The 19,156-nt window shown below is 33.6% G+C and overlaps 1 protein-coding gene across 1 annotated transcript in view; it reads left to right on the forward strand.

Annotated features, from left to right (window-relative positions):
* LOC107866302 ((+)-neomenthol dehydrogenase) overlaps window positions 1–19,156 on the forward strand; it is a 24,547-nt gene that overhangs the window by 4,328 nt on the left and 1,063 nt on the right. The window contains exon 3 of the mRNA XM_016712419.2: window positions 4,626–4,808. Within this exon, the coding sequence (XP_016567905.1) occupies window positions 4,626–4,808 (183 nt within the window). The remainder of the gene's footprint in view (window positions 1–4,625; window positions 4,809–19,156) is intronic.

A 19,156-nucleotide genomic window follows, 5' to 3' on the forward strand; every position in this document is an offset into this window, starting at 1 on the left:
CCGCTGACTAGAATCAGTATTACTTGTGCAAGATTCTACCAGGAATTGTCGATAAGGAAAATTTACTATCTTTTAGGAAGGTCTGGAAGATGCGAATTACGGCAGAGGATTAGGGCTAGTTCGGGTCGCTAGTGTAGGGAATTAATTGGTGGGGGTGTATTCCTGTTATGATTCCGTATTCAATGTTTCGTGTTCCGTGTGCCATGTTTATTACGAATATGTGTGCTTTCCTCTGCTTTATATTCCTGCATTCCCGCTCTACTCTGTTTTATATTCCTTATGGGTGCCGTATCTATGTTATGTCATCTGCTTCTGTGCTGTACTATGTGTTTGTGTGATATCTCGTCACTTGAGCCGGGGGTTTTTCGGAAACAGCCTTTCTACTTCATCAGAGGTAGAGGTATGGACTGCGTACATCTTACCCCTCCAGACCCCACTAAGTGGGAATACACTGGGTTTGTTGTTGTTGTTGTTAGCTTTAGGCGGTTTTAATTTTTTTTTCTTTTTTAAATATTAAGATGATGATCTTTGTAAAAAGAGACCACTGTGATCTATTAACCCACATGGGTTTTAAGTAGTAAAAATATCATTGTTGACATTTTATCTTTTTCTGTGTCATTCAATAGTGGAATACTATATATATACTCAAGATGAAGTTTAAAAAATAAAAGGGATTTTTAAATCTTATCGTCTTAAATTAAAAATGTATGTATTCTTTAAATTTTGTGATATTAAATTTATCATGCACAATGAGTAGAGAAAAAAAATAAGACATTTAAATTGGGAGAAAAATATATATCTCTAATCTATATCTATTAATCTATATCTATATCTATAATTTATACTAATATATTAAAAGTGTGAAGGGTTTTAAAATATTGTTTGAACTTTTTGTCTTTTAATAAAAGTCTTTGTTTTAAACAAAATCATCTTTTCACTATTTTTCTAATATTTAAGATTTTAAAAATTAATTAAATAGTTATAGTGAACCTTTCCTTATTAAAAGTCATCAAAATTAATGACAATTAATACTTTTTTAATTAGTATAAAAATTATTTTAAGAAGATTTGAAAAATCTAGAACTAAATATGAAAGCGTAAGAATAAGAAAAATATAAGAAATATTAAATTTGTAAAAATTTTAAGTAAATAATCAAAGATTTTCACAAACGCAAAAATGACGATCATTAACCACTTGAGACTTTTGTTGGTTAAATATATATGTACTTACAATAAAATTACATTATTATATTAACGTGTGAAAAATTTTTGAGAGGTGATTTGAACTTTTTGCACTTCATTAAAAAATCTTCGCAAAATGATTTGAACTTTTTGCACTTCATTAAAAAAATCTTCGCAAAAGACAAATTGTCTAATTTTAAATAATTAAAAATACACGTGCAAGACACGTGCGATTAGACTAGTATATATAAAAGATAAGTACCTCATAATACTTCACTTGTGTTGTCTTGACACATTTTATGGGGAGTGTATTTTACTAATCTAATCTTAATAAATAATAGTTCTTTAAAACTCTAAATTTAACTATTACAACCTACTGCTGCTATTTTATATTCTCTATTACATTTTATTTGACCCTTGTTGATTCGATATATTTCTTAAGAAATTTTTTATTAAGGGTATATTTTACTAAATTAATTTTATCACTGATGCTTTAAAACTCCAAATTTTACTATTGCTTTATTTTGTTATTTAATATCAAGTCTAGAAAATAAAAACTATAACAAAAATTTTTTGATCTGATAAATTAGACAAATAAATTAAAATAATTATTTTTAATATAAAAATCAAGTAAAATAAAATGGAAATGTAACTATTTAATATTAAGAGTATAAAGAAAAAATAGTATACACCTCTCTTGATTTTTTAAAGAGATACGTGCTGAAAACGCCCCTAAATTTGATGCGAGTAATTATTTTAGTTTCCAAATTATACCTAATATTAAAAACACCCATACACTTGATAAAAAGAAAGTAAAAACACCCCAATATGCCACATGACATAACAGTGATGTGTTTGTTGACGTGTAAGAGGCTTAAAAAAATGACACATAAACTTTAAACGACAATACACTCTGTCTTTAACTTTTCTCTTTAATTTTTTACCATCTCCAGCAGCTAGCTAGCCTTTCTTCCTCCGGTCTAACTTCTACTCCATTAAATTTTTAAAAATTACATAAATATATAATTTATGTTTTCAATATTACAAAAAATTTCAACAATCTAAACATATTATAAAAATTCTATATATACACAAAATGCTATGTATATATTGACTATGTTATATATATATTAATAGGGAGATTGAGTAAAATAATTTAAAAAATGGGAGAGAGTATAACTACTTTTAAAAAGTTGATATTTATATTATTTATACTTAAAATTTACCTAATGTTTGAACCAATTTTTTTCTCTTCTCTCCTAGTGTGTTGATGATCATTTTTTTTATAGATGTGCAATTTTGACAACTCTAAAAATTTCATGGTTGATGACAATTTCAAAAGGAGATTTTAGGGTGAAAAAATTTTAAGACATTTTTTTAGCCTCTGACGTGTCCACAAAGACCAGAGATCACTTGTTATGCCATATGACAAAATTAGACGTGTTTTTAAATTCACTAAATCAAGCATAGGGGTGTTTTTAAATTCACTTAGTGATAGGGATGTTTTTAATACTAAAAATAGTTTGAAAACAAAAATAATAATTTGCACAGAGTATATGAGTGTTTTTAAACTTTACTTTTTTTTTAAATTGAATAAATAAAATAATTATTTATTTATGAATATAGAGTTCTAAGTAATACAAAACAAAGAGACACTATAGGTGTTCAGATTTTGAGAAGTGTCACAGATGCTCCGCGGTGCAAAATCATTTAGTAAAGTTCAAAACAATTGGATTCTGGTCATGCGTACAAAAAAAAACAAGCACAATACATATGCAGGTCCTTAAGTACACATTATCTTTCACTTAGACATTTTAAGTAGACATTATTTTATTTTGATACCTCAGCGGCCTTCAAGTGTGTCACTTTGACACCTTTTGCTGAATCAACAAATTTATATTTTGTGTGTATTACAAGCGTCTGATGATGTGGAAAGTGATAAATAATATGCCGACACGTGTCATTTTTTTAAAAAATAATTTTTAAATCATTAATTAATTTTTTTTCAAAAAAAAAAATCAATAATCACCCCTTTCCCCAATAATTAATTTAAACTAAAAAATACTCAAATAATTTATAAATAATTAATTTAAATAAAAAATACCCCCAACCTACCCACCCCACCAACCTTCTTCTTCAAACACCCCATCCACCCACCCACCACGCCCACCCCACCCCACCCACCCCATTAGTCCACCCATCCCGCCGTCCCTCCCACCCCACCCATCCCACCAGTCAATTTTTAATTTTTTTAATTGATTTTATTTGATTTTAATTTTTCTTCACGGATTTAACTTTACTTTTTAATTTCTTTCATCAATTTTGCTTCGATTTTTAATTTTCCTTCACTGACGTTTCTTGGTTTTTATGCTTCGATTTTTTTTTATTGATTTTGTTTGAATTCAATTTTTCTTCACTGATTTAGCTTTATATCTTAAGCATGCTTATTTCTTATAATTAAGCATTCTTATTTTTCTTGATTTAATCATCCTTGTTTTTGGATTTCTTCTTTCATAAAAGAAATAAGATTCTTGATTTAACCATTTTAGCATAAGGATGTGTTAAGGAAAAAATAGTGGTAAGTTAATGGATTGAAGAAAGAAGAAGAAAAGAGAAGAAAAATAAAAATTTCAAAAATGCCACTAAAAAGTTACGAAAATACCACTAAAAATTTATGAAAATGTCACCAAAACGCGCTTTCAATGCGTGTGTCACATGCACCTTGCCAACTCAACAAAAAGGTTCAAAATGACATACTTTATAACTACTTGAGGTGTTAAAATGGAACAACATCCACTTAAGGTGTCTAAATAAAAAATAACGCGTACTTAAGGGGGGCTCCGTATGAATTTTGTCAAAAAAAAAAAAAAAAAGTGACAGCTGTGATACATTTACTGATGACACTACGACATTGAAATATCTTAGTACTACAAAAAGAAGAAAATAATTATAGGACAAAACAAAAAGAAAAAAGTAATGACGTCTGCTTTTGCAGCATATGCGGGGAATCGTTAGTAGCTACAGTCAACTCCTTTCTCAGTTTTATAATTGTAAATAATTACTATCAGGGACTTAATATGAAATTTCACTGTTAAAACTTAAAATTCTATGATAATAAGAGTTTCACCAGTAAAATTTCAAATTTCATAAATATGAAACTTAGGAGGAACTTATTTAAGAAAAATCAGTTACAGCATTCTGAAAGAAATGAATATTAAACCTAAAACTCATTCCGGACCTTGCCTTGAACCTTCTGCCAGTTATATCATCCACCTCGCGGCAGGGTGGAACGACATACGACAAATAAATATTGTCTACAATGTCTCTGTCATTCTTGATAGAAACATAATAAATAATCTCACATAGATAATAATGCATAATATTTCTAGCTCATTGAAGTTCCTCGTTTGTTATATAGACTTTTGATATATATAAATATTGCAGGTAAATAATGCAGCTGTATCATTCAACGATATCCACGAGAACTCGGTGGAACATGCAGAGGCAGTAATATGCACAAATTTTTATGGTCCTAAACGACTAATAGAGGAACTCTGGCCAACGTTTCGTTGCTCTTCCACTCTCACTCGAATTCTTAATATAAGCTCCAGACTTGGACTTCTCGGTGTTAGTATCTTTTTAACTTCCTACATTTTTGAGTTTTTGACCGGGCAAAGTGCGCAATTATTTATTTTGAGTTGTCGCTTAACTTCTACATGTTTTTAAAATCAAAGTTGTAGCATATTAAAAGAATATGTTAATATCCAAACTTAAATTCCAAAGAAGAGAACGAAGAGAAGAATTTGCATGTATAAAAAGAAGATAAGAAAGAAAACATTAAAAAATGGAAAGGATAAAAAGAATTGAAGGGTTGTATCAGCCATGGAAATAGATGCTATGTTCAAACAATAAAACAACTTAACTCTAGTCTAGGAATTTTTATTGAGTTAATATTTCAAAAGTGACTCATGGGGCGGATCTATAGTGTGGGGGAGGTTTCCAAGAACCCCCACTCCTACGTAGATTCCATAAATATATTAAAAAATTGAATCAATAAATACTTAAAATATTATAGATGGGAATCATAAACAAAAAGAATGTGGTTTGATGACATGGAATGGACCGAGTTCTTATATTATTACACATTTTATTATATCATTACACATTTTACTTATCTAAAAATTACACAAATACACAACTTATATTTGTAATATTACAAAAAATCTCAACTCCCTAAATATATTACAAAAATTCCAATATATACACAGAATGTTATATATATGTCGGCTATGTTATGTATATTAATAGGGAAAGAGAGTAAAGTAATTAAAAAAATGGGAGAGAATGTAATTACTTCCAAAAGGATTGGTATTTATGTTATTTATACTTTACTTATTCTCATGACCATGGGATTAATCCTTGTTGGGGTGTTGTCTTTTTTATTACATAATAATTTATTGTACTGAAAACCCACAAATATGAAATCCTAAATTCGCTTCTGTCAATGAGAATTTAGCTAACAAAGTCACTAAATTTTGTTTTGTACTTGCTCGATTTATTTTATTTAACTTTTGTTGACTTGACATACCCCTTAAGAAAGCATTTATTAGGAGTGTTTTAATAAATTCATCTCATTAATATAATGATGATTTAAAACTTCAAATTTGATTACTACTCCCTCCGTCTCATTTTACTCGTCCCAAATTTCCTAATTTGTTGTCCCATTTTACTTGTCCTTTTTTACTTATCAAGACAAGACAATTTTTTTTTCCATTATACCCTTAGTAGAATTGATTATTCCTTATTATTAACATTCTTGAAAAATATTGCATAGAGGAGTACCATTAAGAGTACACCATTAAGAATATAAATGGTGTTTTGGTATTAGCCACTCATCAATATTGGAACTAACAACAAGACACAATTAAGAGGGGCAAAATGGTAGAATTACATTATCAATCATTGTTTTCTTAATAGTTGTGTCATCCCAATTTGGGACGAATAAAATGGGATGGAGGGAATATTATTTTATGTATTTATTTGATATTAAGGAATCATTTGGTTGGGAATAAGTTATTACGAGATTAACTATCATGAAATTAGCTATTCTGGGATAAGTTATCCCACCATGCATATGAGATAGCTTTTCCCATCACTCTGGTATAAATGGTGAAATAAATAATTCCGGGACTAACTAATGCTCCTCCGATCAAACGTAGGATAAAATAATTCTGAATTTTCTCTCGTGATTATTATACATTATACCTCACACCAAACAACTCCTAATGGTAGAAAAGGAAAAAATAACAAAATACTCTTTGATCTCACAAATTGCACAAGTAAATTGAAATAACTTTTTTTCATACAAGAGCCAAAAATAAAATATGGAGAGTACTTTTTTCGTTCATTTTTACTTGTCACATTTTGATTTGGTAATAATTTTTGTTTCGCCTGATCATTGAAAACTGAGAGGTTAGAGTTGTTGAATTTTTTTTTCTATTTTGACCTTCATTTATATATATATATATATATATATATATATATATATATATATATATATGTATGTATGTATGTATGTAGCGACCCGAATTTACCCCTCGGGACGCTACACGATGCCTAGGGTCCTAAGTGACCCCAAGCTAACCCTTCACTTGGCATCACACATAAATAATCGAATAAAATGCATAAAACCGAAAGAATAAGGCGGAATATAACTCTAATATAAATTTGCTCAATACCAAAACTGGAGTCACAAGGTTACAGCTCAGCTTTTTACAACAAAATCAAAACCCAATACATCAACTTCTACCCACTATTTATAAAGCCTCTACTAGTACTGACCATGGGTAGTTGGGTCATGACTCCCAAGCACCCCGACTCAATACGGCTGAAAAAGGAAATACCACTCGTCTCAACCGTATCACTGATTCGAGCCCTTAAATCAAAAGGACTCGTTACCTGCCAACTGGAAGCTGCGATCTGATCGGACATGGTACATATGCTACAATTGGTACCTACATTATAAGATAATGTAGCACATAGACGTATATATGGATCAACACTTGGGAATGTACTGAGTATATGGGGATGAATGCACATGTATAAAACAGTATCAACCTTCTTCAGTCAAATCATGGATACAATAAGGGATGACTCACATAGCTTAAATAAGTATCAAATGTAAATCTCATAAATAATGTAAGATGAGGCACATAACACAAATCTCGTAAGTCATCATTCTTTAACCTTAAAATCAGAAATCTTCTCTTATTCTCAATACTCAAGACCAAAGGGGCTTTAAACAATACTATCAACTCATGCATATGCCTCAAGGAGAGTAAAACTTCATTAGTGCTCAAGATCTCTTAACTCTTTTTGAACTCAAATACTTGAAATTTGGAATCATGTCACTTTGAAATATACTTGAAAGCATTTCATTCACTTTAGGAAAATATCTCATTTTAAGCTTTAGGGAAATAATTCAATCTCAAAAGGAAGATACTCTAGTTTAGTGAAAATAACTCATCTCAAGGTTTCATGGGAAAATACCAAATCAAGGGAAAACACTTTCTTTTGAAGAGACAATTCATATCAAGGGAATACTTTAGCTAGGAAACCATTTTACAACCTCATTAGTAGGAAAATAGCTCATAGGAGGGAAAATGCTTTAGTTTCTGAGGAAGTAGCTGATCTCAACTTTGAAAGGTAAGGGAGGTTTTCGTAACTGACATAAACCATGCGAGCTACATAGAGCTCAATGTTTTGTCCTCCTAAGGAAGAGACCCCACGTTAGGGAGGAGCGTCATACTCTTATGAAAGAGTATAACCTAGGTCTAGTGATCACTAAACAAAAATCGGCCTCGGGCTCAATCATAATCATCATAATCTTGGCCTCAGGCCCAACCTACGGTGGCACGTAATTTTGGGATAAGAACTCATAGTGACTTACCCGCTCGGTGCTAAATACTACTCCCTTTAGATTATCTACGCTCATCTCATAAAAATCCACTTTTAGAATAATTTCATGGTTCATCACAAACTCAATAATCAAATCAATAATCTCATATAGTGAAGTGGATTTCAAAGCTCTCGGACCATTAGGTCAATTCATTTCTCAATCATCTCAAAATACTCAATTCATGGGTGCTTATAGCCCAAGTTAAATCTCACATTAACCCATAGTTAAATCTCAAATTAAAGCTCATCAAAAGCATAATATATAGCATATAGATTCATAAATCATATGAAAATCTGGAAATTTCAGAAATTTATCTCAAAATCTCAATATAGTCATATGCTTCAATATCTCAAACATTACAAATATTAGCTTTTCAAGAAGTAAAATCATGAGGTTTATACCTAACTGTAAATTCTCAATAAAACATACAGAAATCATGCCATTTGACTCTTAATTCGTGGAAAATATCAAGATAAAGCATTCAATAATAATGGGTGAAAAACCCCAATTCAAATTCATGTAAAACCTCATAGATTTCAGGAAAATCATGATATAAATAAGCCTTTGGGCGCAAGGGTGAAAGGGTTACCCTTGTTCAAAACCCCATATACCTTAGATTATGACATTGGATTGTAACACCCCGAGATCTCATCCCGAGACGGCACACGGTGCTTATGACCCCGAAGGACCACAACCTAACCTTTTACTGATATCTGTACCTGTACACTGCACAATGTCTAAAATAAATACGAAAACTAGACATAAGGTTCAACATATCCATGAATACTCATAATATAGAAAACTGAATACTAATACATCCGTTTGAAAAGCCTCTAAACTGTCTGAACTGTGGAGTTGATGGGACATGTCCCCAACTAACTCCATCAACTGAAAATAAACAAAGTCTTAAGCAATAATAGTACACTAAAATTCATCCTCGGAGGAAGAAGACTCACTGCTACTGCTGCTGACTGTGACTGAACTGCTAAGGAAAAACTGGATCATGTGCCTCTGAACCTATGGTGTCAAATAAAATACCATAGCGCAAATACGTCAACACAAAAATATACCGAGTATGTAGATGGGGTAGGCTAATACAAGGGCTCATGCATGCACAATATCTAAACTAAATAATCATGAAGATGCTGCATGAGAACACATATATGAATGCACAGAACAGAACACAATTATTGCAACTCTAGATACTGAAACTTGTATACCATTTTATGGCAGACTGAACTCACTACTGACACTGAGATACTGAATCATTGACTCATCTGATACTGATAACTAAGGATCTGGATGTGCTTACATCAAGGACTAAACTTTGAGCTTACTGCTTTCGACTGACAGAATTAGAGATCAACTTTGCTAATAGATTATTCTGGAAGTGATTATCAATGATAAAAAGTATGATTATATCTGAATCTGACAATAAGAATATTCAATAGGAATCTGATACTGCGATCAAGACTGTCTGGCGGCATATCTCTTAATATGATATCAATCAACTGTATATGTGACCAAGCCTATCTTCCGGGATGGTCAATGAATTAATGGAACTATTTGAGTTCCTCATAAAGATAGATGACTGTATCTGACAGTCCTAATTTTTGAAGACTGATTCTGAAACTGAGACTGAATCTGAAACTAAAACTGTGGGAAGTAGTCACTTAACTGACATGTCCCGACCTACCATAGGTGGGGTCCAACCTGTGCCCCATTTGGAAGGGTTTCATTATCGTGCCACTGGTAAAGATAACTCTATGTGACCCTTATCTAGCAGGTCCTCAAACGAGAACGATGGAGCCCTCATCTACCAGGTCAAGCCACCTCATCTACCCTCATCTAGTAGGTATAATGTCTCTCATCCACCCTCAACTAATAGGTGTGATGTCTCAACCTACGCTGGCTATGTAGTTCTGGAGCATAAGGATTGCTTCTAAGAATCACACCCTCTACTAGTAAGTAAGATCCCATCCTAGGCAAACATAAATCAAAACTCAACAACACATTAAACATCCATTTCAACTCATACAAATCATAAACAACTCATAAACATAAAAATCTTTTACTTTTAAAAAGAGTTCTTAAGCTTCTTGGATGAAAGGGACCCAAGAATCAACATCTACATACCTTAATCTTTGAAATTGGATGAACTTTAGTTCTTGAAACTTTATCCACACTTGAAATAAATAAATTATTGAAGCCCACACTATGAGAAACTTGATTCTTGAAGAAACCTTGAAGATTTATGGATGATTTTTGGAAGATTAGGGTTCTTGATGATTGAAACTCTAGTTATACTCTCTTGGGAGAGTTTAAAAAGAAAATGATTGAATTAGGGTTTGAATGAGGGTTCCTCATATTTATAGAGGCTCAAAAAGGGTGAAAAATGACCAAAATACCCTTGCAAAAACTCCCTTAAATTGCTGGAAAAGTATACTTGACGCCATTCGTGACAGGCCATCAGGTTCGTGATAGGCCATCATGAATGGTCCTCACAAAAGGGGTCCAAATTCTTGATTTTCTGCCCAGGGCCGATGACGTTGTCAGAATGTGACGACATCGTCAGAAATGGTGTCAGAAACGTGATAGCCCGTCAGAAACGTCATCAACGTTTTCCAGCTTGACATACTGGAGTAAAATGGGCATAACTCTTTGCTCCGCTATCGGATTTAGGCAAAATTGATATCATTGGAAAGCTAATTCAAAGATATTTCATTTGATATATAGAAAACCACCCAGTTCTTAATATATAACGAGTTATGGTCAATTGAATTTTATCTAAATTTTGACGGTCACTAAAACTTGAACGATAGGAAAGTTTTCAACTCGTTCATGAGTTAGGGGACCTCTATGATCTTAATTCATGCTTAAATAGATTCCCATAGAATTTCAAAGTATTTCATACTTGGGATTATATTTCTTAAACATTTTGACTCGGATTTTCGCTTTACCAAATACGCTATAAGGCTCAGACTGGAGGAGAATTTTGTGGGGCATTACATTATCTCCCCTTTGAGAACATTCGTCCTTGAATGTCATTTGATAGACTGAGAATACAGATCAACAAAACTTACTCAAGAAATAGAAATATCTCAGATTAGGACTACGCAACTGGAATGACTGACATATAGAGTTCTCACACTGGGCATGCATATACGATGCATGAAATACTCGACTGATGATACTCATAGCTGAATTCTCATAATACATATGCATATCTGATGAATAGACTCATAACTGGGATGATCTCATGAATACACGACTGAACAATGCTGACAAGCTAAACTTTTTCTACTGTATGTGCATATCTAATGCATGAATGTCCGGCTAAGCTGACTTTTGAAAGCACGACTTGACAATTCAATAATGATTGATGCTAACTTTATAAGAAAAATCTATACATGCATCGAGATGAATCTAATGGAATGCAAAATCATAATACCATGGGGTATCTCCCCCTTGGGACTCTATATCCCTCTAAACATACTTTGCTAAAATACTAGAGCGGTGTGTGGGGCACCTATAGACTGGGTTATAATTGACCGATCAAGATGTGAAACTTATGCATGACTGATGCTAACATATAAGCTCAAAATGAGAGCAAAGGATCTATCAATGCATAACATAAAGATGATGGGCTCATAACATACTCGGGTCAATTCCAGGGGATCTTTCAAGATCAAGGCGAGCCTGAAGTGCATACAATCTATTATGTAATGAAGGATGACTACACTGACTTCAGGGACCTGGCTTAGGACAGTCTCGAACATTGTGACCGATCACATCACATCTAAAGCACATATCACTACCGGCTCTACACATACCCTTATGATTCTTACCACATTCTTCACACAACGGGTAGGTACGAACACCACTAGTACTACTCTGGGCTTTGGAACTTGGCGCTCCCTCAAATCTGACAACCCTTGACAACCCTAAACGCAGGTGTGAGTACACTAGCTGAAGATGAAGCTGGAACTAAAAATCTTCGACCATACTGAGAACTACAACCACCTTGAGACCCTGATAGCGAGAAACCACGACTACCTCTCTTGTCTCTCTTACTCATTCTCCCTTTCTCCTTCATCTTATCTGCCTTAATCTGTTGCACATGAATCATTATCCTAGAAAGATCCATATCTCTATTGAGCATGGCAGCTCTACACTATTTCAACACATCACTTGATACCCCAGTCAAAAACTTACTGATACTCATTCTAGGATCAGCTATCAAGTCGGGAGCATACTTAGCTAATTGGTTAAGCTTAAGACAATACTTTTTCACTATCATAGAGCCTTGCCTTAGGTTCATAAACTCTTCTACCTTAGCTTCTCTTATTTTTAACGGGAAAAACCTATCTAGAAAGGTACTCTGAAACTCTAGCCAAGTCATGAGAGTTGCATTCACCCCTCTACTTTTCTCCCACATCACTACCCAATCATTAACAATATCTTTCAACCTATAAGATGCTAACTCAACACTCTCCTACTCTGACATATGCATAATCTAGGTGATCTTCTTCACCCCTTCAAAAAACAAATGCGGATCCTCACCTACTACTGACCCAAAGAATTTGGGTGGGTTTATTTTTATGAAGCTTCTAATCCTGGCTACGAAAGAATTCCCATCTTGTTGAGGTGGGACTGCATCCTGACGGTTACCATGAACATTAGTCACCGCCTGGGCTAGCGTTTGGAAAGCTGCCTGAAACTCTGCATGCGACACACTCTCATTTTCAGGATCTACTGGCTGAGGAGGCTGATCATCAACCCTATGGACAAAGTCTTTATAAGGAGGCATACTCTGTAAATGAAAGAATGAAGTGGATTAGACTGAGGACCAACTTGAGCTCATGCTCACTCACACAAAATGATCACTGAAAGAAGAGGAACTGCTTCTAAGAATATCCTGTAGCCTCTTGTACATAAATATGGCACGCGCCACACCCATGTACAATAATATACTAGATGCGGCTTTTCAGACTTCCTAGGATACTCTTGAACCTTAGGCTCTGATACCAAGTTTGAAACACACAGAGATCTCATCCTGATATGTCACACGGTGCTTATGACCCCGAAGGACCACAAGCTAACCTTTACTGATATCTATACCTGTACACTGCACAATATCTAAAATAAATATGAAAACTAGCCATAAAGTTCAACATATCCATGAATACTCATAATACAGAAAACTGAATACTAATACATCCGTCTGAAAAGCCTTTAAAATGTCTGACTGTAGAGTTGATGGTACATGTCCCCAACTAACTCCATCAACTAAAAATAAACAAAGAATTAAGCAATAATAGTACACTGAAATTCATCCTCAGAGGAAGAAGACTCACTGCTACTGCTGCAGACTGGGACTGAACTGCTGAGGAAAAACTGGATCATGTGCCTCTGAACCTATGGTGTCAAATAAAACACCATAGCACAAATGCGTCAGTACAAAAATACACCGAGTATATAGACGGGGTAGGCTAATACAAGGGCTCATGCATGCACAATATCTAAACTAAATAATCATGAAGATGCCGCATGAGAACACATACATAAATGCACAGAAGAGAACACAATCATTGCAACTCTAGATACTAAAACTTGTATACCACTTTACTGCAGACTGAAATCACTACTGACACTGAGATACTGAATTATTGACTTATTTGATACTGATAACTGAGGATCTGGATGTGCTTACATCAAGGATTGAACTATGAGTTTACTACTTTCAACTGACAGAATTAGAGATCAACTTTTCTAACATATTATTCTGGAAGCGATTATCAATGATAAGAAGTATGATTATATCTGAATCTGACGATAAAAATATTCAATAGGAATCTGATACTGTGATCAAGCCTGTATGGCGGCATATCTCTTAATATGATATCAATCAATTGTATAAATGACCAAGACTATCTGCCAGGTTGGTCCATGAATCAACGAAACTATCTGAGTTCCTCATAAAGATAGATGACTGTATCTGACAGTCCTGATTTCTGAAGACTGATTCTGAAATTGAGACTGAATCTGAAACTGAAACTATGGGAAGTAGTCACTTAACCGACATGCCCCGACCTACCACAGGTGGGTTCCAACCTGTGCTCCAGTTGGAAGGGTGTCATTATCGTTCCACTGGTAAAGACAACTCTATGTGACCCTCATCTAGCAGGTCCTCAAACGAAAATGGTGGAGCCCTCATCTACCAGGTCAAGCCATCTCATCTACCCTCATCTAGCAGGTATGATGTCTCTCATCCACCCTCAACTAATAGGTGTGATGTCTCAAACTACGCTGGCGATGTAGTTCTAGAGCATAAGGATTGCTTTTAAGAATCACACCCTCTTCTAGTAGGTGAGATCCCATCCTTGAGCTTGCTTGGTGCTAGTTTCTACTCCCAACTGAAAGACTCAGAACTGAATTCTCAACTGAACACTGGCTAAACTAAATCTGACACTGATCATGTTACTCAAAAGGTCTGACTGAGTTACGCTGAGATCACTTATTTCCGTATCTGATGGAAAAGATATTGAATCATGGTATCTGACTGACGATACAGAGCTTGAATGGATTACTCGAATCACTTCTAATATTAGAATTGAATCACTTGAATACTATTAGAACTGAGCTGATTACTGGTCTGAGGCTAGGTTACTAGGGATACAGAGATTACAGAGATAACTAAGATTATCGAGCTTTATTAAGCTTCGCACTTGTCTGAGAAAATAGAGTTCTATAGTTCACTGAGTTCTGAGAATCATGGCTCGATTGGAATTATCGAGAAATTGACACAGGCTCTAGACAACAACTTTATTTTCGGGGATAAATACCCCCAGGACTCAATAACATAAAAGTAAGACATAATCATTCTTCATCATAAATCATTTATGCATCATCACGATCATCCATTCATCACAACCATCATTCATTCATCATTACAAGCATTCATTCATCATTATAATCATTCATGTATTTTCACAATTGTTAAAAGATTACTTCAAGTAGTTGGGCATCACAACATACTTTTCCTCTCAAGATCCTTAGGACATCGTATTAAGCATTTAGGAAACATAGACCTCTATTCATCATCATATACTAGCCTAGGGAAGACATGCTATTATATTATACCCCATTCAACGAGACTTACATCAAGTACTTCATACCTATATCGGTCTTGTCATGTATTTGGATATCACTTGATTTGGGGGAAACTTCATACTAACACGTCACTATTTACTTGCTAACCACTTGACATGTATTAAAAGCTTAGCATATATCAAAGAGCACAAAATCGAGGAATTTACAACCATCATATCTTGACTTGTTCCTTTGTTCCCTAGGGTCTTTCAACATTTACTAGACACGACCGATTTTACACCCACTTAGGGATTTCAAACTATCTTGGCACATTTTACTCACTAAGCCATTTTATCAAACATTAGGCATGCATGGACTAGCTCACAATTTGGAGTTTCCTATTCAACATACTATAGCGGCCCTTATGCTTCACCTAAGCTCTTTATCAAACCCATGGGGAACGTTATTCACTTATTCAACCATTTCTACACCCAAAAGTCATGAACACATCACATGAAAAAATAATTTCAAGAGGGTCTATCACAAACATCACATGAATTCCACATACTAGGGTCAAAGCTCATAAATTTTGTAGGCAAACATAAATCAAAACTCAGCAACACATTAAACATCCATTTCAACATATAAATCATTAACAACTCATAAACATAAAAATCTTTTAGTTTTAAAAAGGGTTCTTAAGCTTCTTGGATGAAAGGGTCCCAAGAATCAACATCTACATACCTTAACCTTTGAAATTGGATGAACTTTAGTGCTTGAAACTTTATCCACACTTGAAATAAATAAATTCTTGAAGCCCACACTATGAGAAACTTGATTCTTGAAGAAACCTTGAGGATTTATGGATGATTTTTTGGAAGATTAGGGTTCTTGATTGAAACCCTAGTTATACTCTCTTGAGAGAGTTGAAAAAGAAAATGATTGAATTAGAGTTTGAATGAGGGTTACTCATATTTGTAGAGTCTCAAAAAGGGTGAAAAATAATCAAAATACCCTTGCAAAAACTCCCTTGAATTGCTGGAAAAATATACTTGACGCCATCCGTGACAGGCCATCAGGTTCGTGATAGGCCGTCACGAATGGTCATCACAAAAGGGGTACAAATTCTTGATTTTATGGCCAGGTCTGACGATGTCATCAGAAATGTCGTCAGAATATGACGGCGTCGTCAAAAAGGGCGTCAGAAACGTGATAGCCCGTCAGAAACGTCGTAACCGTTTTCCAGCTTGATATGCTGGAGTAAAATGGGTATAACTCTTTGCTCCAATATCGGATTTAGGCAAAATTGGTATCGTTGGAAAGCTAATTCAAAGATCTTTCATTTAATATATATTAAACCACACATTTCTTAATATACAATGAGTTATGGTGAATTGAATTTGACCCAAATTTTGATGGTCACTAAAACTTGAACGATAGGAAAGTTTTCAACTTGTTCATAAGTTAGGGGACCTCTATGATCTTAATTCATGCTCAAATAGATTCTCACATGATTTCAAAGTATTTCATACTTGGGAGGATATTTCTTAAACATTTTGACTCGAATTTTTACTTTACCAAATACGCTCTAAGGCTCAGACTGGAAGAGAATTTTGCGGGGCATTACATGCATGAACAAGCTTTCTCTAAACTCTTCTTCTTATCCTTGAAAGAGAGGGTTCTTGACTCACTTGACTTAGGGAACTTGAATCTCAACTCAATTTGAAGAATCCAAGGTGAGTTCTTAGATTCCTTGGAGAAGAATTTTTTTTTGATTTGATTTGGAGGAGAGAACCCTAGCTCATTAGTGTTAGAGATGGGAAAATGAGGCAGCTGCTTCGCATAGAATATATAGGAGAGTTTTAAAGAGAGGAAAAGATCGAAATATCCCTTCAAAAGAGGGTTAAAAATACTGAACGGGGGCTGCGACTATCGAATCAATGGTCGGTTAAAAGTTTGACGGTTCGTCGAATCATCCGTCGCAAGCTGGCCAGAAGAAAGGACATACTGCCTCGCTGCTACTGTCCATTGAAATTTTGCGGTCCTCCATTTTGGCCATTGCACGATGGCCAGGATGAGGCCACACTGCCTCAGAGCGACGGTCAAAGTGACGGTCCGTCGAAAAGTTGGCGGTCCATCATTTTGGCCGTCACACGATGGCCAGAAAAAGGGGTCAATGCCTTGATTTTGATGGGACGATTGACGGTCTGTCGCAGACTTGACGGTCCGTCGAATCGTCCGTCAAACCTGGTCGTTTCCGACAACGTTCAGTAAAATGGCCATAACTTCCTTGTTTGATGTCGGATTTTGACGAAATTAGTATCGTAGGAAAGCTAACTCAATGCTCTACATGACAAATAGTCGATATTAGGAAAATTCCACGCGGTTTAAAATATTTTACACTTGGGAAGATACCTCTCAAACTTTTAAAGCCGGAATGACACTTCACTCAACATGCTCTAAGGCTCAAACTATGAGGGAATTTTGCGGGATTTTACAATATTTAGGTGATAATTTCAAGAGAGTTAATTGTTTGAGTAATGATTATCTCTATTTTCAAGAGTCCAGATTAGCTTGAGAATAACTATAAAAGGATTGTCTTAATTTTTTTCTTAATCGATGTCATTGCCTCAAAAGTTTACTTAATATGGATTAGAGGGTGTATTAGGTATTGAAAGATGATTTCAAGATTAAGTTAATGCTAAGGATAAAATATGAAAAATATAATTTTTTTTATATGTTTAAAGTGACAATTGAAAATAGAAATTCATTTTATATATAATCGATAAGTAAAAATAAAAGAAAGGGGTATTCAATAAAAACACTCTACTTAGAACTTTGATCTTCCAAAATCACTCAACTAAATTTATCCTTAAGAATCTGATATGATAAAATAAATACTTTCTTATGTCAGTTAATTTTGTTAATTCATGGGGTCCATATTTACAGGATATAAAAAAATAATTTATTTTGTCATATCAAATTTTTTAATTATAAATTTAATTGAGCGATTTTGAAAAATAAAAGCCTTAACTAATTGAGTAATTTTATTAATACAAAATAAAGTTGAAACTTTGCTACATAAATTTCCATAATTGAATGACCGTTTTTAGATATTAACTCATTTTTATTTGACACATCAATATTAATTGTCTAGGAATGATAACTAGTTAATGTTGTTACAATTGTGTAATTTGTTTTAAATTATTGCCAAGTTATATTTATTTGATTTTGCTATGATAATTCTTTTTGATATTTTAACTTATTAGTGTCTCTTTATGAAGGAAATGAGATCTCTTTGATTTTTGTATAATTTAAGTAAAAAAATTATTTTTTAATATTTCTTATGTGAAAAAAAATGAAGATCTCTTATTTGTAATAACAAAAATCTCTTGTTAAAAAAATATAAAATTTAAATTTTTTTGTTAATAAACTTCTTAACATATTATTCTTCGAATAATTCTACTATAAAGTAACTAATATGAATTTATTTTATCGTATCATGATTGTTGGGAATTATGAAATTAGCTATTCATAATCATAAATAGATATACCTGTTCGGGTAGCTTTGATATTTCTGAGTTTTGTTGTTCCATAACTTTTTCCATTGAAATATGTTTATCTAATTAACTGAGTATTTTTTTTTTGTGGATTGGAGAGAGTAAAGTGCTTCAACGCATGAAGGCTTGCTTCTTGCAATGCCTTCTGCTTTTGATATATATAGAATGAAACTTTACAAGCTTTACGTCTTTACATAAAGAAAAAATAAAAGCTAATGTTTAAAAAGTCAAAAAGCCTATCTAGGTACCTAAAAAGCCTATAAAATAGTAACTTACAAAAAGTCTACAAAAATAATTACTATTCTTACATAAAGTCTACAAAGAATAGTAACTTACAATAATTACTATCCTTTTTCCGTAAAGAA

Source organism: Capsicum annuum, chromosome 3, assembly GCF_002878395.1.
Source record: "Capsicum annuum cultivar UCD-10X-F1 chromosome 3, UCD10Xv1.1, whole genome shotgun sequence".
NCBI lineage: Eukaryota > Viridiplantae > Streptophyta > Magnoliopsida > Solanales > Solanaceae > Capsicum > Capsicum annuum.